The following is a 24,099-nucleotide window of genomic DNA, read 5'->3' on the forward strand; positions in this document are numbered from 1 at the left end:
TGTGTGCCACCACGCCTGCCAAGCATTCTCTTCAGAATGTTAAGCGTTCCATCGTAGATTGTAAAGGTAGGAACAGTTGGAGCGTCTGTGGCTTGGTGACTGGCTGAGTAAATGTTGGCTAGATCTATAACATGGAGACAGACTCTGCAGATGCCCAAGGAAAAACCGAGAGTGGCCTATATGCTGAGATACTGATGTCTGTGTAGGGAAAGAAACCCAGGCCCCTCCACACAGATGACGTATGCAGTGGGGCTTCTGGAAAGGGGCCTGGCACAAGACTTCCCTCCAGAGAGAACAGTCAGCTGTGGAAGGAAATGGGTGGACATGGACCGACCGCACAGTACATGCTCAACCTCTTGAACTTTGTGCCACAACCCTGTTATATATATACAATAAAACCCAGACCTTAAAAACGTAGTTTGCAGATTGTGAGAGGATTAAGTGAGTCACGTGTGTATCCATGGTGTGCTTGTCACACAGTTGGGGAGGGTGGTTATCCTTTCACCGGGTTTTCTAAAGCAGATCCCTTGAATTTTACACAGGGATGAAGTAGCTCAGTGGTGAAGAACTTGCCTTACGAAGGACCCAGCCCAGCAGGCAGATTGCCATCTGTAATTCCCGCTCCACTGAGCCCCCTCCAGCCCCAGTGAGCCTCCTCCTGCCTTCTCAGACATCTGTACACACATGCACATACCACATAAGTTGTGGGTCTCGGTTGCTTACCTGTAAAATGCAGTGAGAAGGTTGAACTTTGGCTTCATTCTCCATTTGCCATGTATGGGCCTTTAAAATTAGAGCCATTGTTGTAAACCAAGAAAACTCTTACACTGAGAATAACCCTTAGGCAAAGCCTAAGTGTGAACCCAGGAATGAAATGGTAGATTTTGTATACAGACACGTGGGGACACATATCAGCAGCCCACGTCTGAGCTGAGTAGACAGGATTTGTTTTCATGCTGGGAGGAAAGCCAGGTTACTGAGGAGATAGGCTGTCCAAGATGCTCCCGGCGGCTCTGTGGGGCAGAGGTGACCCTTCATGAAAGAAACAGAGAGGCAGAGCCTTCGCTGTGCTCTGGCTCATGGAAGGAGAGGACAGCAGACACAACCCTGTGAGGTACATTCTACTCAGATAAGACTCGCTTTGCCGTCTCTTTCTGTTTATCAGAAGGTGGAATTGCGGCCTGCTTTATTTACTTCAGCCCACACACTTTCACTGTGGTGTGCATTTATTTATTTACAGTGCTCCTCGCCCAGGTGCTCAGCATCACTTATCTCAAGTCTCTGGCTAGCCATTTTGCCCCTTGCTTCACAGTGCTGTAGCAGATGGATTCTTGGCACTAAGGGAGCTCGAGGTAAGAGGAGCACGTACATTCAGCAGCATAGGATAGGGCCTCTCAGGTAGAGAGGGCAAAGGTACCTGGGATTGGGTCTTAGGGCTGCCTCACAGTAACTCTGTTCTCGGGTTAGTCGCTTGACAGGCCTACACTTGTTTCCTCAATTGTGAGATGCTGATAACGAAAACGCTTGCCACGTACGTTGTTACGAGGATTAAGTGAGGTAGCACGCGGCCAACTGCGTTGTATTCGAAGGCACTCCATAAAGAGGCTCCTCTCAGCATACGGCCTTATCAGACTCAGAGCTCTTCCGCACCGTCATGTTTCTGGAGCTGTAGGGAGTCAGATATACCTCATTATTTCCTCAAAACCCCAATCCAGTGTTATTTCCTCAGCGTGTCCCAGAACCCAGAGCCTGCCAGTGTCCCCAGCTCTTGCCTTGTTCATTTAGTCTCTCTTGCTCCAGAGCTCGGCTTTCCATGGCAGATGCTGTATCACTTGCAGCAGGTGTGTATTATCAGAATATTCTAGGGCCACACAAGAGAGTAGTGAAAGTGAGGTGTTCTCACGGAGCTTAAATTCTGAAGGGAAGGTGCGGAGTGGTTGTTTCAGGTAGTGAAAACTGACTGAGGAAATGAAGGAAGCAGGTGCAGAATGATGGCCTCAGCTTCACCAGGGAAGACCTAAAAGAAGGGCTTGCACGGGCGTCTGCAGAATCCGCTCTCTGGGATGAGTGATAACTTTTTTTTTTTTTTTGAGGCAGGGCCTCATGTAGTCCAAGCTAACCTCGAGTTCCCTGTCCTGCCTCCATCCCCCAAGCGCCTCGGCGTGTACGCCTGTTGTTTGCTCACATGCATGCCTGTCGCTCGGGGAGGCCAGAACAGGGTGTCAGCCTCCCAGAACTGCAGTCGCAGACAGTTGTGAGGCAGTGCTCCGCCGCTGAGCCACTCCCCAGCCCCTGGGTGTGACACACACCTCACAGTCCCCCCACTTGAAATCCTGATTGCCGTGGCCACGCTGAGCCACTCCCCAGCCCCGGCTGTGACGCACGCCTCTCAGTCCCCTCACGTGAGATCCTGATTGCCGTGGCCATTTCTTAGGTGGGAGGCCGCTCGTTAGGCTTCAGGTTGGACGTCGGCTGCATTTGTTGCACTCCGACGTAGCTCTTCTTTCCTCTCCATCCAGGGCAGCTTCGGTGGGTTGTTTGGAGTTTGCATTTATTTACTCATTTTGAATTTGTATTCTTCATAGCTGTGTTTTACTTTGTCATTGAGGATTTTATAAGCAGAGAACTTTAATCTGTAGGCATTCTATTTTAGTGTGTGTCATTCATTTACTTACACTTCCTTGACTATAAAAATTCTGGATTAACTTCATTGTAAATGCTAGGGATGTGTTAGTCACCGTAACAGATGACGACGAGCACCTGACAATAGGCAGCCTGAGCGTCAAAGGTCACTCAGATAACACAGGTAACCTTGCTGGGAGAAAACTGATCGAAAGTGAACCCGAGCCATGTTCCTTTCCTTCTCAAGGAGGAACTCGGGGAAGAAGGGTTTAATTTAGCTTAGTTTGAGGGATACAGTTCAGTGTGCAGAGAAGAACATTCCCCCTTCACAGGGGCGTGCAGCGGGATCACTCCTCAAGGCTTTGGCAGGTTAGGAAATAAAGCATTGATGGTAACCTGGGCCTAACGGTAAAACCCAGGGCTCGCTCCCACCACCTCCCTCCCGGCGCTCCTGGCAAGGCTTTACCTTACCTTCTGCAGTCTTACAAGACAGTGCCCAGCCGGAGAACAAGTGCTCTCACCCTTCAGCCCAAGAGACACTGCAAACCACAGCACCCTGCACTCTCCCTGGCGGATGGTAACCTTTAAGTCAGTGCCGAGAGCTCGCGCACTCGTGACCCTGTCTTTGGTGCTTCTGCGCTAAGGGACAGCTTCTGGTGCACTGTGGCAATAAGCTGGCTTCTGTGTGTCTGGAAGGACCTCGTTGGAGGGAGGCCGGTTCAAATGCACTTTTCCGTAGAGACATGGGTTCCTTAGGTTATGCCGACGCGCAGGTAACACAAGCACGTTGCTGTAGCAACGACTTGTTTTAATTGCTTTTGTCACAGTCAGTTTTTTAATGATAAAGGGGAGGGCCTTTTATCATTACAGGGAGACGCCTGAGTAGGCGAGGGGTCCTGTGGTGGGGGGCTGAGTGTGAGCTCCCGGCACCTCTGTGAAAAGCCACACACCCGGAACCCCAGCGTGGGTGGCAGACACAGGCGGGCCCTGAGCACTCTGGCTGGCCAGCTAAACTCACCAATGGTGAGCTCCTCATTTGGTGAGCCTGTCCCGAGGCAGCCATGTGGAGGGCAACAGAGGAAGAGACAGTCTGCCCTGCCGAGGCCTGTGGGCAGCTTCCGTCTCCGAACAGTGGGCAGAGCTCCGGCTTCCGCCTTCTCAGGCATGGGTTCGTGCGCCTGCGTGTACCACACATTCGGGAGATGGGAGGGCGGGAGAAAGGAAGAGCAGACCGGCATGGTCATGTCTGCACTTAGAGCTACAAAGCCACAGAGAAACTCAGATTTCATTATATTTTCATTACAGATTTTGTCCATTCTTTTTCATCAGTCAGAGAATTCACCTTATATGGTAGTCTGCTCTTTTTTGGTACCTTTATTTTTGGAAAAGCCTTTAAAATCTCTTGCTGTGGGTTGTAAAAATGAAGTCTTCTTAATGAAAGCTTGGGCTGTGAGTGTGTACTACCCTGGTTCAAGGTGGTGCCAGGAATCAACCCCAGGGCCGCTGGTATGCTAGGCCAGCACCCTGTCACTGATACACAACCACAGTACTAGATGTTACAGTTGACATTTGAGAAGATAGCATTTGGCAGCTGCCCCAGACAAAAAGGAAAGGCTCGGTAAGGAGATGCGGCGGCCACTGGTTGTAGTGGCCTGTGTGCTTGGGTTGTTTCTGCAGCTGGACACCGCAGGCACAGGTGGGACTGCTCGGGTGGTCTTGGGCTTGAACACGGGTTTTCCAGGTCTTCACTGTGGGCAACACTAAGACCTTGTCTTGCAGCTAGGTATAGCAATGTTATGTTAGCTCTAAGGTGAGGAGGTTTGGTTTGTAATGCTGGGGAGAAGTCCCAGTGCCTCATGCGCGCCAGGCAAGCTCTCACGGCAGGCAAGTTTGCCTAGAACATCTTTATTATAGAAACAGTTAAGATGATTGATGGGCCTCATGCAAGGGATTTGTAGCCCTGTCAGGCAAGAGTAAATTTGCCCAGAGCACGGGCCGTAATGTCAGCCAGCCCCGTGTTTTCCATCTTCATTTGCTAATGTGTCTACTACCCTAGTTTGGTTTCCGTCTTAGTGACTCCTCTGTTGCCGTGAAGAAACGTCATGACCAGGAGAACTTAGGGAAGAAAAAGTTCATCGTGGCTCACAGTGCAACAGGCTTAGAGTCCATGACCTCCGTGACAGGGAGAATGGCGGCAGGCAGGCAGCCATAGTGCTGGAGCGTCGGCTGACGGCTTATGTCTGGTCACAAACATGAGACAGAGAGAGAGAGAGCTAACTGGAATAGAGGCCATTTGAAACCTCAGAGTGACGCTCCTCCCCCAACAAGGCCACATGTCTTAACCCGTCCCAACCAGTTCCACTGAGTGGGAACAGGCTATTCTAATGTGGGAGCCTTCGGGGAGCCATCCTCATTCACACCGCCATGGTTTCTGTTGGTAAAAGTGACGAAAGCTGGAGAAGGAAAGGGTTTATTTGGCTCCCAGGTTCTACTTGATCATCGCTGAGGAAGGCCAAGGCCGCAAACTTGAGACAGGAACCTGGAGAGGAGCTGAAGCGAGACCGTGGAGGATGCTGCTGTTACCTGTTCCCCCCGCCTGCTCACGTGCTTCCCTCACGCAGCTCCAGTCCACCTGCCCAGGGCTGGCGGCGGGCCAAGCTCGCAGCTTCTCGGGCGTTTCCTTTCTCCCGGGCTTCCAGTTTGTTTCAGGTTCACAGACCCATCAGCACAGTTGACCTCTCTTCAGCTCAGCACATACCACTGTCCAATCACAGCCGTTCCGTCTGTCCCCCCAGAGCTTCTGTTAACGTCACAATATAAAACAGTCCAACTTGCAAGTTCAGTAGTCTGTAAATTTTTCAACGCTCTAAAAATTCCAGATCTTTAAATTTTTCAGTGTTTCAACTGTATGGCTCCTGTAGAATCTAATATAAGTTACATACTTTGTAATTCCAAGAGAGACAAATAGAATCGGGCACAGTTAGAATAGAACCAAAGCAAAACCAACATCTAGCAGTATAAACAACCCCCCCCTTCACTGTTGAGCATCTGAACTCACAGCCCCACAGAGTGTGGGCAGCTTCGCCGTCTGCCCTGCTCGGGGCTTGTCTGGGGGCTCAGGCCGGCAGCACCGCCGCTGTCCGCGCTGGGTCTCCACAGCAGCTAATGCTGGGACTGGGCAGATGTCGGTGGTTAAGAGCATTTGCTCCTCTTGCAGAAGACCCGGATGCAGATCCTCACCCCCACATGGTGGTTCACAAGCGTCTCTCACTCCAGGTAGTCAGTGCTGCTTCTGACCTCCCTGGGCACCAGGGGTGCGCATAGTGCACAGAGATAATGCAGGCATGACAGCATACACATAAATGCCTCCAAAACACTTTCCAAAGGAAACGAGTTAAGTGTATAGTGCTGTTGACTATAGCCATGAGCCTCATGAGTCTGTATATATTTTAAATAAGACGTCTTTAAACAGAAACACCCATGGAGCCAGGAGCGCGTCAGGTGACAGTACATGGAAGCCTAGTGTGCCTGACACTCTTGTTGAGCCTCCACCATAGAAACACACAATCCCCAACAACCGGAAGTGCTCCCAGAAGGTTCTCTCTAGCTACATGTGCCTGTCTTTCCTAGAAGCAGTTTTTCATTATTGTGAAATTTAGTGTTCATGCCAGGTTTTTTGGTTTTTTTTTTTTTTTGAAAGGTTTCTCCGTGTAGCCCTGGCTGTCCTAGAACTCCCTCTGTAGACCAGGCTGGCCTTGAACTCAGAGCTGCACCTGCCTCTGCCTCCTGAGTGCTGGGATTGGTGGTTGCGTCACCACTGCCCAGCTGCTCCTGTCAGCGTCATGGGATGGAACTACGTCAAACAGTAAGAGTCAGTGTGCTCTGCATGTTTGTCTCCATGGATTTTAAAGCCCCAAACGAACATGTTAGCTTATTTATGAAGAAAAGTTTCAGAAGTAGGCTGCTAGACAGTGAGTGGTTTTTTTTCGTTTCTGCAGTGCTGGGGATTGAACCTTGGGGCCTTGCCCATGTGAGGCAAGTGCTCTCTACTACCAAGCTGCGTCCCAGCCCTTGCGCAGGTCTTTAAGAGTCAATGGTTTCCCGGCTGTGGTGGCACAGGCCCTTAATTCCAGCAGAGTTGGAGGTCAGCCTGGTCTGCATAGCGAGTTCCAGGACAGCCAGGGCCACATAGTAGACCCCGTCTCAACAAAGCAAACTAAAGAGGGAGTCAACAGTTTTTGTTTCTTGTGTTTTTATTTTGTAAGTAAGCAATAGCTTATCCTAAGGTGCAAAAACAGCCACTTTTCTAGCGATGGCTATGTCTGAGTGATTGCTCTGGAATGCGCTAGACCATTGTATATTTGGTTAACGTAAGGAAAGCTGAAAAGGTAGTAAGTTTTTGTAACATAGTGAGACCCATCTGATAAGAGAGTGACAGGTAGAGATGACAGTCGTGCCTGTCACAGACAGGAGGAGTCTGGGTAGAACCTGAACAGCCCATGGGGAGTGCTGACCGCTAGTTCTTCCTTCTGCGGATCCTTGTTTGCCATTTCTTTTTCTTTCCTATAGTCTGGGGAGCCAGGCTGCCTCTACTTTGAGGTTGACCTTACATTGCCCTCACTCCTGCTGCAGAGTGCTCCCTTCAAAGTCTGGCTTACCCACAAGCCACCTTCCCTGAGCTTCTTATCACACCATCCTGCAGAGACACGGCTGCCCTCCTCAGACGCTCACTGGCTGCTGCTTACCTGTCCCCAGCCACTGCCTCCCACCCCTGCAGCCCTCCTCTCATGAGCCCTGTCATTGTCTTGTGATTCATACTGTGGAAGGAGGGTCATCACATTGGCACTAAATCCATAAAGCTGTCCAGATTTACTCCTGCTATCCTCCCATTACATATAAATATATTAACACATAATCATCTATAATAAAATAAGTGTATTATTGGAACATTTTTCTGTCTACCACACTTTTTTTTTCTCCTAATAGATGGTCAATGTTGTATATCCTTAATGTAGAAAAATTGGAAAATGCACCAGCAATTTTGGAACCCTTAAATTGTGTTAGTTTCTCTCTCTTTAAACTTTTTATTGATTCCTCGAGAGCTAGACGTCATACACTCCAGTCCTGCTCATCTCGCTGCTGACTCATCGCAATGGACGTCTGCAAGTGAAGATGTGTGGACAGAGGGATGCACTGTGGGACACACTGGGACACACTACGGCTTCCACCAGGAGATGTTTTTTATGCTTTGGGTTTTGTTGGTGGTGTTTGTTTGTGCGTGTGTTTAATTTTGGGGGAGGGAAGGTACAGGCAAAGGGTGGATGGACACAAGGGGACGGGGAGATGACCACGACAAGCTTGTTCATGGTGTGGCCCTGCTGCAGGCATCGGCGCAGCAGGCCCCTGGGTGACGTCCTCGTCGGTGCAGCCTGGAGTGGTGGCAGGTGGTGTCTGGGCCCGCCTGTGCAGTGTGCTGGAGGCAGGTCTGGGGTGGCATGGCAGTCTGCCCTCTGTCTCCTCCTCCTGTGCTCTGCTGCCTGGATTTGGTTTGGGTTGGTTTTTCTGAGTCTTGAGCTTAAAACAGCTTTGTCCAGCCAGCCTATCTTTTCTTTTTCCTTCCTTCCTTTCGTTTTTTTTAACTTTCCCCCAAACAACACAATATAACTGCCTTAGAGCCTTTACTTCTTAGTAATTATTAGGAACCACCTAGAGATGAATTAAACAGATGTGTATTCTCTATAAACACAAGGCCATTTGTTTACTTGTCAGATTTTGATATGGGAGAGAGGGAGGGTCCCGGAACTAGTTTCCACCCCCACTGTGGAGGGGCAAACTGCCTAATACGTGTGGGTTACAAAAGGTTTCCAAAGACTTCACGTACCCCAAAAGCCTTACCAGAAGTCAGAGACAAAGCTGGGCGTGATGCTCTGTGCCTCCCTCTTGGAGATCAGGAGGCTGAATTGTCATGTGCTTGAAGCTAGTCTTGGCCAAATAGCCAAGCCATCCAAGACTGCATAGTAAGATTGTATCTAAGGAAAACAAAACAAAACAACAACAACAAAAAAAAAAACTGCAGGCAGATGTTTCATTCCCACCACCACCCCTATGAGTGATACAAGACTCCGAGAGAAGTTAGCCATTTCAGTTGTGTAGGTCCTGCAAACGTGCCAACACTCCTGAACACAGGGTGCTGCGCTGCTGCCCTGACCGGGTAACTGGTGGTAGAGATGTTTGTCTGTGAGCGAGGCACAGGTGCACTGACTTCTCACGTCTTACCAAGCTACAACCTCTTGATTTGTTTACTTATGTAGGTAAACGATTCTTCTAGGTTTATTTAGAAGATAAGAATATAGTGAAAACTCTGTACTTGACGTGCCCAATTCTGTAATGAAGTCGAGAGCCGTGACTGCGGAGTCTCTGTCTGTTTCTCAGGGTTGAGGAGGCTGCAGGAAAGCTCGACTTCCGGAGGCGGGTTCCTCTGGCTGTGCCGAGCGCGCACGGAGCGCGCACCGAGCCGCACCCCGACCTGAGTACATCTGGGTTGCTCTGTCAGGACAATTGTGGGCCTAAGTCCACGCTCCACTCCCAGGTGAAAAGTCTGAGCAGGAAGTGCAGACGGTAGCTCGCCGCTCAAGTGGACAGTCTCTGATTGCTTAATTGCTTCTCTGAGAAAGGTGCTTAGATGAGTAAGTGGCAAGACGCCACCCTGAGCTGAGCCAGTTACAGCTTGGATATGCTTGTGTCTATTTGTCTTGTCACCTCTCACTCGCACCCGTTCCCCTTTGCCTTCCTTCCCTGTGAGGCACCTGCGCTGTAATTGTCTTCTCTGGAGTGGCTACTTCCTCTTAGCAGCACACACTCACTGCTGCTTCCCTAAACACCAGACACTTGTAAAACTGGAAAAAGACACCAATCTCAGACCATAAATCCTTATAACTCTAGTTACAAACAAATGACCAGCCAGAGTATCAACATTAATAGGTACTACGGCAGGGGTTTATTCAGTAATTTGCAGAACTGAGTCTTTGCTAAACCTCTTTGTGTGGGGTGTGTGCGTGCGGGGTGTATGGTGTGTGCAAACACGTTTGCCATGGCACTGTGGGGAGGTCAGAGGACAGCTTTCTGGAACCTTCTGAGACAAGAACTGCCTGTGCCTTGCCGCTGCCCTGCTGCCTGCAGCTGACTAAGCCTCTGGGTGATTCTCCTCTGCTTCGTGTTTTTCTGGGGTAGCATTGGAATTGTGGCTGCTCACTGCCGCGCCCAGCTTTTTATGGGGTTTCAGGAGTGCAAACGAAGGTTCAGGCTTGCATGACAAGCACTTTTACCCACTAAGCCTTCTCCCCAGCTCTGTTGGTTTGATGTTTTGAGAAGAGTGTTTTTGTAATCCAGGTTGACCTCATCCCCTGTACAGCTAAGGCTTCCTAGAATTCATCCTTAACCTAGACTGGGAGCTGGGAATGTGTGCTGAAGGAATTACGGCCAAACTGGAAAATGAGAGATGTGCTCTGTAAACCTTGACTCACTGCAGGGGAGTAAGAGAGCATGGGGAGCCAAGGCTCTTGCCAAAGCCAAGTCAACATACTAAGGACTTGGGACTTTATTTTGAGTACAGCGGGGCATAAAGAAGAAAGCTCTCTTCGTAGGCTGTAGACACCTTGAAGGCAGGTGTTAGCACAGGATGGGCATCCATGAACATTTGTGGTTTGATTAAATGGAGGGATTCATTACATGTGAGAAGAAGAGCAAGATTTGGGGCCGAGGTTAAGGTTGGTAGAATTCTTGTCTGGGTGCCCCAGCTTGATTCCCAGCCACTTAAAACTTGGCTTGGTGTCACGGCCTGCAGTCCCAGCACTCGGGCGGCGAGGCAGAGAGTCAGAAGTAGAGGGTCTTTCTCAGCCATGTGCAGATAGAAAGTTTGAAGCCAGCCTGGGCTACCTGAGACCCTGTCTCCAAACAACGAAATTTCAAACGTGGAAAACAGACCATACGTGTCAGCGACAGCAGTAAACTGCGAACAGCCCTGGCAGCTTCTGCTGTGCTGCTGTTTCAAGTGCTTTTTGACCATTGTTTGTTTTGATACAAGGGTTCATGTAGTACAGGCTACCCTTGAGCTTCTGTTCTCTAGCCTCTGCCTTGGAGTGTGGAACTGCTGATGTGTCTCACTTGCCCAGCTCTGCTCTCTTGCTTTTGTTTTGTTTTCATTTATCTGTTTGCTTTGTTTATTTGGTGTGAGCATGTGTGTGTGTACACATCACACATGCAGTGGTACTTGTATGGAGGTCACAGTACAACATCCAGGAGTTTGTCCTCTCCTTCCACCGTCTGGATCCCAGACATTGGGCTCAGGTTGCCAGGCTTGGCAGGAAGCAGTTCTGCCCATTGGGCGATCGCTCCAGCACCCAGCTTTGTGGTTCACCTATTGGCTTACTTGATCCTCCCAGTCTCTTCAAGCTACACAGTGAGTGGAGGGGTTCACCCAGGCAGCGTGATGCCACCCTGCTGTACCTCATTCGGGGCAGTGGCTGCTCGCTGCTGGGTTTATGGAGACATACATATTAATCTTTATTTAAAAAGCATAAGCCTTAGAAAGATGGCTCAACTGTTAAGAGCACTGACTGCTTCCCCAGGGACCAACGTTTGGTTCCCAGTACCCAGATGGCAGCTTACAACACCTGTAATCCTAGTTCCAGGGGATCTGATGCCTTTTTCTGGCCTCTGCGGGCCCTGGCTACATACATACATGGGAGCATATTCATACACATAAATACATGCACATAAGTAACTTTAAAAAGCCAGCACTAGAAGAATGGCATTACCATGTCTTAACAAATAAAAAAACAAAGGCTGTAGAGAGTTTATAGTTTGCCTGAGGATAGCCCATTAAGTGTTGGAGCTCTTTCACCGCCCTGTCTTTCCTTATCCTGAAAGTTGTCAGGTGGCTTGCCTGTGTCTAATAGAGTTGCAGTGGTAGTCCCAGTGGGTTCTTGAGTCCGGTGCCCTGTGCCCCTAGCCCCACGTTCTTGACACTGGAGCACACTGACCTCTCTGCTGCGAGTGCCTCTCTGGCTTTGGCCTCTAGAAGGCTGTGCTCGCTCTGACTTTGGATTGTCCGGCCTCAGAATTCTGGTTGTACTGTTAAGTCCCCACTGGTAGGCATGCAGCTAGCATGCAAGACATTTGGCCATTCTGGAGTTCAGGCGCGCTTCTTCTGAGCTGCTTTGACGTAGATGGCCCTGAAGTAGCCGAGGGTGTTGAGGCTGGCGACACCGGCCGTCCAGAGGCTGGAGCTGGTATCGTGTGCCGTGCAGTGGTGTCATCGGGCACATCACAGCGAAAGTGTGAGTAGGCGGGGACCCGGTTTCCATCTGGTCCACACATCTGTATGTTGCGCCTTCCACAGTTCCGGTCAGTTAAGTTCCCAGGTGTAACAGCCACTGTTTTCATTTTAGAGCTAGCACAGAAGGGGAGGGTGTTAAAGTTGTAGCTCTCAGATGAGGACTATTTCAGTTAAAACCACACGAAGAAAACAAGCTAGCCAGGCACGGTGCCGCACGCTTGTAATCCCAGCACGCAGGGAGGCAGAGGCAGGCAAATCTCTGTGAGTTCAAGGTCAGCCTGGGCTACTGCAAGACAGCCAAGGCTACACAGAGAAACACTGTCTCAAACAAACAAAAAGTTACGTTCAGGATGCCAATGTGATATGTTTTCTTGGGTTTTCTTGCTAATCCCAGTTTCCTTCAGAGCCATTTGCTTCCATGGTTTAGCATCCCATAAAGGCAGCCATCTGTGCCCTCAGTCATTGTGCAGTGAGTGTGAACAAGAGTGCCTGGCCATCTGCTGGCCATTGAACTTCGGAACTCTAAGGGCTCGGCTCCCCGTCAGCAGTAGCACAGACTTTTGACCTTGATTTGTTCTCAAAGGCTCCAATGTAGCGCAGACCGGAATGGTTTATGAGTGCTTCGGATCAAGCAGTGGAGAGTAGATCATACTGCAGAGATGAGATAATTAAGGATTAAATGCCTTCAAAACCTCACCGTGAAATAAGTCAGAGATTAATCTTTATAGATATGACATAATGGACCAGATTTGTAGAAGTGAACATAAACATTTTGAATGTATTGACTTTCGCAGGTTGTCCGTAGAGCGTTGTAAGATACACACACAGCATACAGAACTGCGTGACGTATATGATGACTGCTTAGGCTCCTCCTGCAAGCCAGGCACTACCGTCAACTCAAAGGTGGCTCTGTCCCTGTGGTGTCGTGAGGGTGCGCACGTGGATCCGCAGCCCACGAAGGAGGCTGGGAATGGTCTGTGGCCATGAACAACATTAACGGAAAGAGGCATTCCCGATTTTAGGTTTCAGGAGAACACCGAGATGTCAGCTGACTCTTGAAGAATTCGAGTGAGTGAGGGTGATGGAGTACAAGTACAAACTAAACACAGTTTGCTTAGAAAGCGCCATGAGCAGAGGCCTGAGGTGAGAGAGAATATGGCGCAGTGATGACACTGTTAGAGGTGTTGCAAAGGCCTTAGTGTGGGCTCTTCCTGAAGCCTCCATCAGACTAGGAGATGGCAGGTTTGTTTTCCTTTTTAGACTGGAAAGCTGGCGGGGTAGAGAGGGCAAGTCACTGGTAGCACCTCTATCCAAGGCTGCGTGGCTACAGAACCAGCCTGCTCATGGGGCCAGCCAGGAAGCAGCAGGAAGCGCAGCTCAGGTCTAGGCTGCCGCTCTGGTCCTCCCCCGTCCCTGGATCCTCCAGCATCCTTTCTAGGTACTACCATCCTTTCCTGTGCTCCATAGCCAACGCGTTCATTCTTTTAACTTGTGAAGCCCAAGGAGAACAAGCTTGTGGTCAAATTTTATTATGATTAATTAGCTTCAAAGAAATTACCCTCTGCGTCAGAAATTAACCTCGACTCCAGGCTTCTTGCACAAGCCTGGTGCTCTGAGTTCAGAAAGTTGTCCCCTGACCTCCACCCGTGTGCTTTGGCGCGTGTTCCCTACACACAGCCATGCATAACAGTAATGAATATTTTTCCTTTAGCTGGGCTCTCACTGTGTGGCCCCAGCCGGCTTGGAACTCACAGTAGACCAGGCTGCCTCACACTCACAGAGATCTGCCTGGCAATCATCTTTTTAAAGAGCGCCTGGTGGTTTCAGGTGTATGCTGCTGGTCCCTGTGGTCGGGGCTGAACCTGGTGCCTTGGACAACCGCTTTATCACCTACTGCCAACTCTCCGCCATTTGTGATATTCTTTCTGTTGTCTTGAAACTGCCCTAATACTCACCATGAGCTAAGGGTAGTGTTGAGCTGGTGACCATCTATACTTCATCTCCTCCTCCTCTTCTTTTTCAAGACAGGATCTCGCTGTGTAGACCAAGGTGGCCTCAAAGTCGTAGAGCTCTGCCTGCCTTTGTCTCCACACCCTGTTTCCGGCCTTTACAGTACTCCTCTTGGCTCATGCTCTAGGAATGAACAAAGACATACATCTGCTGAACATATATACTGACATAATCAATCACCTTCTTTTCACGTATGTTTTATTTCCAAATTCAGAAGTGTGCAGAGAAGAGGAAACTTGGTGGGGACTGTCATACAGACTCGCCCTCGGTCCTGACCCTCGATCTCTGAGGGGAGATGAGCACTGGACCTGAGGCACTTGTCTGGGCCCCCTGGGCTCCCTATACCCCCACACCCCTCGGGGGAGGTGGGGGTCCTGACTAACCTGTGCTGTGGTGGGCCTCCCTGCCATCCCACGGGGAGCCAGCAGAGGGAGCTGTGCTCCCGAACTTTGTCAGTAGTCCGTGTTTTCACTTTGCTAAAAGCGCCCTGCTTTACCCAAATGCCAGGACAGTAAGAACTTAACTTGAGCTCTCTCTGGCTCCCTCTCTCTCCGAGTTCCTCGGTTTCTCTCCTTTCTTTCTGGGGTGCCCCTCTCCCCTTCCCTCCTTTATAATAAATTTCTTTCTTTATATTAAAGAAGAATTTAACTTGAGATAGGTGTTGGTGGGAGCCCCCTGGTGGGAGCGGACACGGAGCTTCTGTAGCTGTTTGAACTTGAAAACCATAAGGAACTCTGATTTCAAGGAAACGCCTGTTTACTGTACTGAGCCAAATCAGCAGCCCTCAAGAAAGGGGCGTGCCTGCTTGACCCCGGTCTTTATTGACCTTGGTATCAGTGCTTCCAGTGACGTGCCCTGAGTATAAGCCAGGCCTTATACTCAGAGGCAGGCCAGCCTGTTGCTTCGGGAAGTGCCCACAGAGGAGGTGGGCTGGGCGCCCCAGAGGAGTTGCAGCGCAGGGCTGTGCAGCCGCTCTGATTCTGAGAAACGGGCAGAAAGGAGGCTGCGAAGTGGACTGCTCAGAGGCTGGCCAGGTGGTCTGAGCAGGAAGCGTCTGTGAAAAGAGATAGCAGCTTCCTTTAACCCCTCAGGACCTCCCTTGCCCGAGCCTGCGCCATGGAGAAGTGGGACGGCAATGAGGGCACCTCTGCCTTTCACATGCCCGAGTGGATGGTGAGTCCTGCCGCGCAGCCCTACATACGGGAAAGCCCTGTCCTGACAGTGACAGGGAGCCACGGCAGACAGCTGGGGAGCCGCCACTGCCCTTCTGATCGGCCCCTACTCACTGGGTCCCTCCTGACTGCCAGGGAAGCTAGGGAAGGGCAGGCGGGCGCGGGCAGGCCACAGGCAGGCGGGCGCTGACCGGCTGTGGGCACGGTTATCCTTTGATTGTTTTCTGTTCTCCTTCAAGTTAATGCTAAGCTGGGCCTCTTGGGTGTAAAATAAAAAAAGAATATGGGGAAAGTAAGACACAAAATGAAAACCTGTAAAAATGTTGCATGTTCCAGTTTCTGGAAAAATTGAAACGTTTCTGCCTTCCTGACTTTTTCCCTTCAGTCAGCTTCTCTGAGTATGTCTGTTGCTACAAGGCTCGAACTTCTTCATACAGTTCTCTCAGGTGCCACATTTGCATGATACGTAGTTTATTGAAATAATTATTACATTGATATTTGTTGAGAAGAACTAGCACATAAAACCAAACATTTTGGGGCACGGTGGCACAGGCCTGAGTGGCAGAAAAATCAAGAGTTGAAGGCTAGCCTCAGCTAAATAGTGAGTTTGAGCCCAACCTGGGCTATAGCTGATCCTGGTTCAAAAACAGATAATGACAGTAGATTGTAACTTTTTGGATTCAATCCCAATCGTTGGTTTTAAAAACTTCTTAATTGCATTGTATTTGGGGAGCGGGACACGGCCACATCGCACGTGGAGGTCAGAGGCCAGCTTGCAGGAGTCCACTCTCCCTTCTTGGGAATCGGTCAGGTTTGGCAGCAGGAGCCACTACCCAGTGAGCTCTCTCCAGGCCTTACCTGTTGACCTGAAAACATTCCTTAGTGCCCTGGCTGGTTTCCTCTGACTGTAGTCAGACTTCCTGACCCTGTCTACATATTTCCCTAGTGTAAAGTTGTTAGACTTTCATAACACATTCTGAGTTCTTTTTAATGTTCGTAGCGTAGGGACTTGAAGAAATAACAGCACCAGCCAAGGACCATGCGTGGACTGGACCTAGCCCCCCACACGGATGTAGCCGATGGGCGTCTGGGGTTCTTGTGGCTACCTAGTAAGGGGAGCTGGGGCTGACTCCGACAGGGACTCTGCCTACTCTTTGCTCACTCCCCCCTACCCTCGCCAGGCCTCAGGGGAAGAGGATACAGGCAGTCCTGATGAGACCTGATGAACTGGGATGGGTGAGGAGGGGGCTCTCTCCTCTGCTGAGGAATCTGGGAGGAGAGACGGAGGAGGAGGAAGGGGCTCCAGTCAGGGTGTAGAGTGAACAAATAATTAATTTTAAAATAATGAGATTAAGCATGTACCATATCTAACAAAGGCCAGGTAGAGAATTTTACCTGCATATTGTTTTGGTTCTATGTCTCCCCTGCCTCCTCTTTGGCTTTTCCAGACAGGGTTTCTGTGTGTAGCCCCTGGCTGTCCTGAACTCACTATATCGACCAGGCTGGCCTCGAACTCACAGAGATGCTCCTGCCTCTCCCCTCCGAAGTGCTGGGACCACAGGTGTGCGCCACCACTGCCTGGCTACTATATGCCGTTTTATAGACTCGGACGCTGCTGCCGTTTGATGTTTTAGAGCAGTGTGCTCATTTAAAAGATAGTTGACAGGAAAATTCTGCTCATCCACAGGACTGTTTCAGGTGTAGTGGTTTAGACTCGTGGAGATGATCCGTGTGATTATGCTGGCTAGCTTTTTAACTCTTGCTTTGGTTCTGTTTCTTTGTTTTTGAGCCTCCAGCAGCTTAGTACTAATGAGAGCGGAGGAAAGTTGGGTTTGTTTCAGGAAGGGCCGTAGTGAAACACTAAATGTTGTTGTTTGTGAAAAGGAGAACTGCAGAAGGAGGAGACTGAGCACAGCTGCATCACTCCGAAGCAACAGTTCCCTTCACTTGACATTCTGGAAGGGACAGTCCCCACTGTCCCCAATGAGGGCCTAGGACCTCAGCCGAGGGTGTGACTAGGGCTTCCTGCTGTGTGGAGACCATTTTAGATGTTTTCATCTAGCTCTCTCGTGTTTAGCCTTTACTTCAAAAGCCAGGAGAACGCCTTTAATCCGTAGGAAAGCCGTGAGGAGCACTGGGGAGAGGCTTGTCTTCCGTAGTGCCCTGAGCTCATTTGCTATCTCATTTGACTTTGAGACTTTCTTACAGATACCGCACAGGGCATTAACTTCTAACCTGTGCTGAGGTGATCCTGATAGCTGCTTATCGGCAGTCAGCCACTGTGCGCCATTCCTGCCTTGCCTATAGATTGATTCCCAGATCTTGACTGCAGACCTCAGAGTGCCTTTTAATCTCCCACAGAAACTCTGGAGCCAGCTCCCACAGGGGGCCAAAAGAGCAGGGAAGGGCGCCAAATACCTGCCGTACATTTCAGTGTAGACAGTAGTGTGATGAACCCAGCAGTCGGTGACCTGCTACCAAAGGGCACAGAGGCCTCTGACACAGCTTTCCTGGGAGAGTAGAGCCCTCCCTCCCCATCCGTTGTTGGTGATCACCAGCCCAGGGGGCTGTGTTGCCTGAGATTGGGAGAGGGCTCAGGCCATACTCTGCCAATCTTTCTTGGGCCTTTGCAGGAATACAAGCCAGGACAGAGTATGAAGGACCCCAAGCTCAGTAACTGACAAGGTCGACCTTTCTGGTGATGTTGCCATCACTCGATTGCTGCTGCAGCCTCCACTACTTGGCTGTGTTCATGTGAAGTGTCTTTCTATCCTTAACCAAGCCGTCAAACTGCTAGGGAGAACAGAGCTCATTCTGTAATGGGTTATGTAAATATTTTAATTTATCTCTGATAATTTTTAAGCCCTCCTGTCATGTAAAGTACCTATGTTGGATCCACGTAGCTAACAGTAACATTGTTAAGTTTTCACATTTTAGTATTTTTCTCTTCCTGCCCACTCTCTCTGCAGTGCTTGGTATTTTTCCATGTGAAATCTGCTTGCTTATTCTTTTTGAGCACAGAGCCAGCTTCCTGCAGTATTCTTTGAGCTAAACCTGATCCCTTTTGTAGGTAAAGAATTTGTTCAGACTGCTCATTTGGTTTGCAAAAAGATGTCTTCAGGAGTAGTTGAACTATCTGTACTTGGCAATGAAACCTAAACTTCTCTGCTATCTCTTTTAGGGGTTATAGGCATCTGTGTATTCTAGATGATGAATTTTTGCCTTAAAAGAATAAAATACTAATATTTTAGATTTGCATATTATTATGTAGTCTGCAAAACCTTCTTGTGCCCTTATTTTGTCTGGACACATTCGTGTGTGTGTGTGTGTGTGTGTGTGTGTGCGCGCGCGCGCGCTGGAGGACAAATTTGGCCAGTGCTCCTCAAGCACTGTCCACCTCTTTTTTAGACAGGCCTTCCTTGCCTCGAACTTACCAAGTGAGCGAGGCTGGCTTGCCAGTAAGACCAGGGATCTGCAAGGTGTTGCCTCTCGAGTGCCGGGAGTGAGAACTTGGCTACACGCCTGTTCTTTATGTGGGTTCTGGAGCTGGAACTGAAGTAACTGAGGCACGAGTGCTGGCCTGTGAGGCCGGAGGCTCTAGCTTAGGCCCATCACCACCTGACAGCAGAACCACGTTGCTGTGTGTCAGGTGAGGAGAGTAGGGCCTACGTGGTGGGTTGTTGCGCTGCCCAGCAAGGCGGCTCAGCGTGACAGGGCGCTTGTCCGAGCCGAGGGGTGGAGGGTGGCCACAGACCTCATCGCACAGGAGACTCTGCCCCAGGCTGCCCTCTGACTCCAGCTCCACATGAAATGAATGTAACAAAAAGTCTTCTAAAAGAGCCTTGCATTCACTGGTAGAAGTGACGTGTGGGTGTGTGAAACACAGTAGCAACCGCCTCTTCCCGGAGAAACCAGGCAGCTTTTCTCTGGAAACACAGACTACCCTTGCAGGACAGGCTCTCGGTCATTCTGGCCTTCACACCCAGCAAGCACTTTCTCCTCCTCCTCTGTTCTTCCTTCTGCCCCTCCCAGATCTGGGACATTCCTTGGGCTCCTTTCAGAAATTAGAATAAATGGGACAGTTCTGTTTCTGTTGGGTTGCATCTTTATTTGGCATGTAATAAGGTCTCTGTGATTCTGAGAGCTCACTGATAAACTCTCCCCTGTGAGCACACCTTCCAGGAAAAACTTTTTTTTTTTTAAATTTTGTGTGTACATTACATTGTGGTGTATGTCTGTGTGGGTGTGCCTAATCACTGTATGCACATAGGCACACCCACTGTGTGTGCGCAAGCAGAAGTTAGAGGAGGATGTTGGGGTCTTTTCTGGCCGTCTGCCGTGTTGCCTTGAGACTGGCCCAGAAGCTTGGAAGCTGGGCATGTCCACGGGGATGGCTGCCCAGTGAGCCGCGAGGCCCTGGCTCTCCTGGCCCTCCACAGAGTGCTAGGGCGGTAGTAGGGCACACAGCCATGCCCAGCACTCTGCCTTTCTACATTGGTACCAAGGACTCCAACGTAGGTCCTCGTGCCTTCTCCCCAGAGCATGCTTTTTATTTTTATGTTTTTAAGAGAAAAGTGAAGGGGATCACTCAGCACTCAGTAAGCATCAGTCTTGAGATAAAACTAGACACTGAATGTAAAAACCTATCTGGAAAGTGTGCAAACATAGCCTCTCGCGTGTGGGGCATCTGGACGACTGAGGCAGGAGGGTCTCGGCCCCAGGCCAGCCTGAGCTGCACTGTGAGATTGTGTCTAAATGAATGTGCAGATAAGTTAGAAGGAAAGAAATGAGAGTAAAGAAGTGATGTTTTGGTGACGGCTCGAGTCACCTGCCTACCTAATCCAAGGAGAGTGTAGACCAGGCTGCCTGAGTACCCCCTACCACTAATGTGTGTTCTTCTCTCTCGAAGCCCCACATTGTTCCAGGGCTCTGTAGTTATTTTTTTTTTCTAATGAGATGAGGTTAAATAAAACCATCTGACATAGAAAGGAGGAGGTAAAGTTAAAAGGGAACCTAATTAGCAAGTTAATTATAGCAGGAAAAGTGCACTGGTTATATAAAGACTCCGTAGACATATGCACGCATGCTGGGCCTTGTCTTGGGCCTTGTTAAGGTTTAGAGGTCAAAGGAGCTGTGTAATGATGTGTTAGGAAAAATAATAATAAAGCAAAACATCCAGAGTTAGGAATGGCCGGCGAGCCAGTAAGAGCGCGGCCGCATTAAACCCTGCTGTACGGCTGAGAGGGTTGCTGGAGCTGCTTCAGAGACGGCCACCCCCCTCAAAAGAAAAAAAAAAAGGCTGGAGCCAGAGCCAACGGACTTGCTGATGAGGAAGGTTTAAAAGCCGGAGCACAGGGTCCTTGGACCACAGAGGTGGTCTGCCGCCTTAACCACTGTCAGCACCGCCATGCTGAGCAGTAAGAAGAAATACATTGTCAATAGCAACTCTGGGATTAAAGCCCAGGTGAGGCCAAGCTCCTGTTCGCCAGGCTGGCTGCGGCGGCCATCACTGTCCCAGGCAAGCTGCTTGCACCCTCCTTCCCCTCCTGCCCAGCCTCCAGCCTTCCCACCCACTTCTGCCAGGCTCTTTCCTCCCTCGCCTTAATGGTGGGCAGTGCTGCCGAGGAAGAGGAGGGTGTCGGCAAGGACTCTGGCTTCTCACAAGGTAGGAAAGTTAGGCAGATTGTGGCCGAGGCTGCCAAGCTGCTGTGACCGGCCCGGATCATTGCTTCACAGAACAGAGTGTATGAGTGAGGAGGGTACTGGTGAAGCCCAGAGATGCCTCTCGGAACTCACAGTTCGGTTATCAGTGATAACTGAACACTTCCTAATTGGGAAAATGTATAAATTACGATATTAAGTGGTTTCTCACTACTGTTCTTGTGTATTAAAAACTTGGAGGGGTGGCTTGGATGTCGCAAGACCCATTTTTAACGTGAGGCCTGCTTTCTTGCTGGCTGAAGAGCCCAAGGGACGAAGGGATGGTGACAGCCTCACCACACTGCCTGAGATGACCATGCTGCTGCCTTCCTGCGGGGCGCTGTTGCTGGGCCACCCTCAGCCCCCTCGGGGACCCACGGGCCCCTCTGGCGGTCGATCTGCACACATGTGTGCCGTGCGCACTCGCGCGCACACACACACACACACACACACACACACACACACACACACCGCTAGCTGATATGCCAGTGTGTATGTTGAAACAGGAGGCAGAGGTGCGTATCTGAGGTTGTCCTTTTTGGAATGAATGAAATCACTACTTTAGCAAAAGAACCGAGCAGGCCGCTTTCCACTCTGCAGTGAGCTTCTGCTGCCGTGCTGGCCCTGTGACTGAGGTGGTCGGTGACCTCAGGAGCGCCGTGCACGCGTTTGAGGCTGCGTGTGCTTTGCGCTGTAGCTGTGGGCAGTGGGACCCCAAGCCTCCGTTTGGCCGGAGTCTCAGTGACTCAGCTACCTCTAGGAACAGGAAGACCTTGCTAACGTCTTTCCGCCCACGGAGGATCGTGTCTTTATCACTGAAGGTCGAAGCAGGTGTCAGCTTTCCCTTTTCTGTAAACTTTTTTCTCTACCACTGTGGTCCAGAAGAATCACCTAAGCAACTGTGTAAGTGCTTAGGAGAAGCTTATTAATAAAGTAGGTGATAGGAGCCCTGCTGGGTAAAGCGGAGCAGCAGGAGACACAGACAGAGTTAACAGGCAAGGCACTGTCACACACTGCAGACAGGACCCGCGGAGTGGGATCTGACTGCAGTTGTTGGGTCACCCCCTCCTGCCACACCTGCCGGGGTGTTTAATGATCAAGCCCATGGCTTTTAAAGTGGCGGTGGTACTGAGCGTTAGCACTTCGCTCACTTACTGGCCTCTAAACAGCGGACACTGTAGACACTCATTAGCAAGCTGAAGTGGTCACCTGCTGTGGGGGATTGGTGAGCTGGCAGATCACGCATGCACCGTGTCGCCCAGCCCTCTCTGAAAGCTGTGATGCAAGTGCTTTTATTTCTGTTGTTCTTACGGAAGGAGGTTCACAGACTCATCGTAACCAACACTGCAAACCTTAAGAATACCATAGCTGAGATTTCAGTGAAATGCAGAATGTTCTATGTGAATGTAAAACCTTCTTCAAAATAAGCATACCACGCTGAGAATCTCAGAGCTCAAGGCAAGCCAGTCTTTCTGTGTCTTGCTGTTTTCTCATCCAGATATGTGGATGTACAGAGAATTCCAAAGGTTTCTTTTTCCAGCTTGCATTTTCAGTGAAACAATAGAAAGTGTTTCTGAGTATGACTTGCCTTCCTAAAACTTTAATTTAATCACAATTCTGTTCTCTCTGTCTCAGTTATAATGTACAAAGTATATAGACATTCAATCAAAAACTTAAATTTGATAGAAATTGGTAAAGATTGAAAAATTATGCTTTTCTTCCAAAAGAATCCTTTTGTTTGTTTTGTTGCTTTTGGAGACCCGGGTTTTCACTGTGTTCAAGGAGACTTTGAGCTCTCTGTGTTCTTTCTGTGCTGGCCTCCTGAGCTGGGATTACAAGGGTGTACCACCAAAGAAGTGTCCTCCTCCCCCCACCCCCGTGCTAGAGGCCCATCCCAGGGCTCTGTGCACGCTAAGAAAGCACTCTATACGTGAGCTTCCTGAGGGATGGAGGGCTTACACTCCCTAAGTAGTTGACTATGACTTTGAACTTGAGGTTCTCCTGCCCCTACCTTCAGCTGAATTACAGGGGTGTGTCATCACTCCCAGCCTATGCGGTGCTAGGGGCTACACCAAGGGGTTGGTGCACACAAGACGAGCCTTGTGCCTACAACGCCACATCACCAGCCTCACAGAGTCGTCCTGCTGTTTGTTTTCAAGCAAATAAACTTCACAGGAAAGTAACCATCTATAGTAATTCAAGCTCTTAATGAATCAGTTCCTCAAAATAGGGGTGTGTTTTCTTCATATAATGTGGTCTGAATGAGAGTGGTCCCGAAGGCTCACGTGTTAGTGCTCAGGCATCGTTTGGGAAGGATTGGGAGGTGTGGCCCTGTGGAGGAAGCTGTCACTGTGGTGGGCCCCTCTTTCTCTGCCTGTGACTCAGGGTGTAGCTCGTGGCTCCAGGGCCATTCCCGCCTGCACTTGGCCGTGATCCCCACGACGATAGTGACCTAGCCTCTGAAGCTGTAGGCAGGGCCCCAGCTCTACCTTGTCTGGTGTCTGCTCACAGCAGGGGAGCACTGGCTAAGCTGTATAACTAGAGCTCCTCTTCTCTCTGTAATGAGGGTCTTCTCTCAGCAGATCCAGTTTGCTGACCAGAAGCAGGAATTCAACAAGCGGCCCACCAAGATCGGACGGCGCTCTTTGTCCCGGTCCATCTCGCAGTCGTCCACTGACAGCTACAGCTCAGGTGAGTGCTGAGGGCCCCAAACCCTCCCGTTGAGGTTAGTTGGTATTTGCAACAGGCCTCCCATCTGTCCAAAACCAGTCATTTTTGCTAATAAGCCTTGACAAAAATACTTTGAATGAAAATTTAAACCAAAATTTTGGACAGAAATTCTGGGTTTCTTACGAACTCAGAGCAGGGTTTTCCTGAGGCCTCAGATTCTGACAGAGGCAAAAAAGGATGGGGAAGGAGCTTGAGCACTTTGATTTACTAGGGAACTTGCATTCACCAATCACCTCCCTCAGTGACATGTAGAAAGACAGTCACTATTTTTTTTTCCTTTCTTAAAAAGGGGGGAGGGGGCTAGGGTGGTGGTTTCCATCCCTCCAGGTGGCACTTGCAACGTGAGTGCCAGGACTAGGGACCCATCCAGGTGTTCTGCACGCTGAGGAAGTGCTCTGTTCCCCCACTCCGCTTCTTTCTCAGGGAGAGGTGGGGACAGGGTCTCGGCCTAACTCCCTGTGTAGCTGACAATGACTTTGAACTTCTAATTCTCGAAATTGCCCCAAGAAACAAGCTGCTCTGTGAGGT

The 24,099-nt window shown here is 50.0% G+C and overlaps 1 protein-coding gene across 5 annotated transcripts in view; it reads left to right on the forward strand.

Moving 5' to 3' along the window:
* Positions 1-24,099, forward strand: part of Ahcyl2 (adenosylhomocysteinase like 2) — a 134,415-nt gene that overhangs the window by 67,990 nt on the left and 42,326 nt on the right. The window contains exons 1-2 of one of the 5 annotated variants that reach the window (XM_060373816.1): positions 14,834-15,142; positions 23,421-23,532. In XM_060373816.1, the coding sequence (XP_060229799.1) occupies positions 15,086-15,142; positions 23,421-23,532 (169 nt within the window). In that variant the 5' untranslated portion in view covers positions 14,834-15,085. Of the gene's footprint in view, positions 1-14,833; positions 15,143-20,533; positions 20,606-23,420; positions 23,533-24,099 lie in introns of those variants that run through there. The other 4 variants (XM_060373817.1, XM_060373818.1, XM_021641319.2 and 1 more) reach the window with 4 other exon arrangements.

Source organism: Meriones unguiculatus, chromosome 21 (genome assembly GCF_030254825.1).
Source record: "Meriones unguiculatus strain TT.TT164.6M chromosome 21, Bangor_MerUng_6.1, whole genome shotgun sequence".
Taxonomy (NCBI): Eukaryota; Metazoa; Chordata; class Mammalia; order Rodentia; family Muridae; genus Meriones; species Meriones unguiculatus.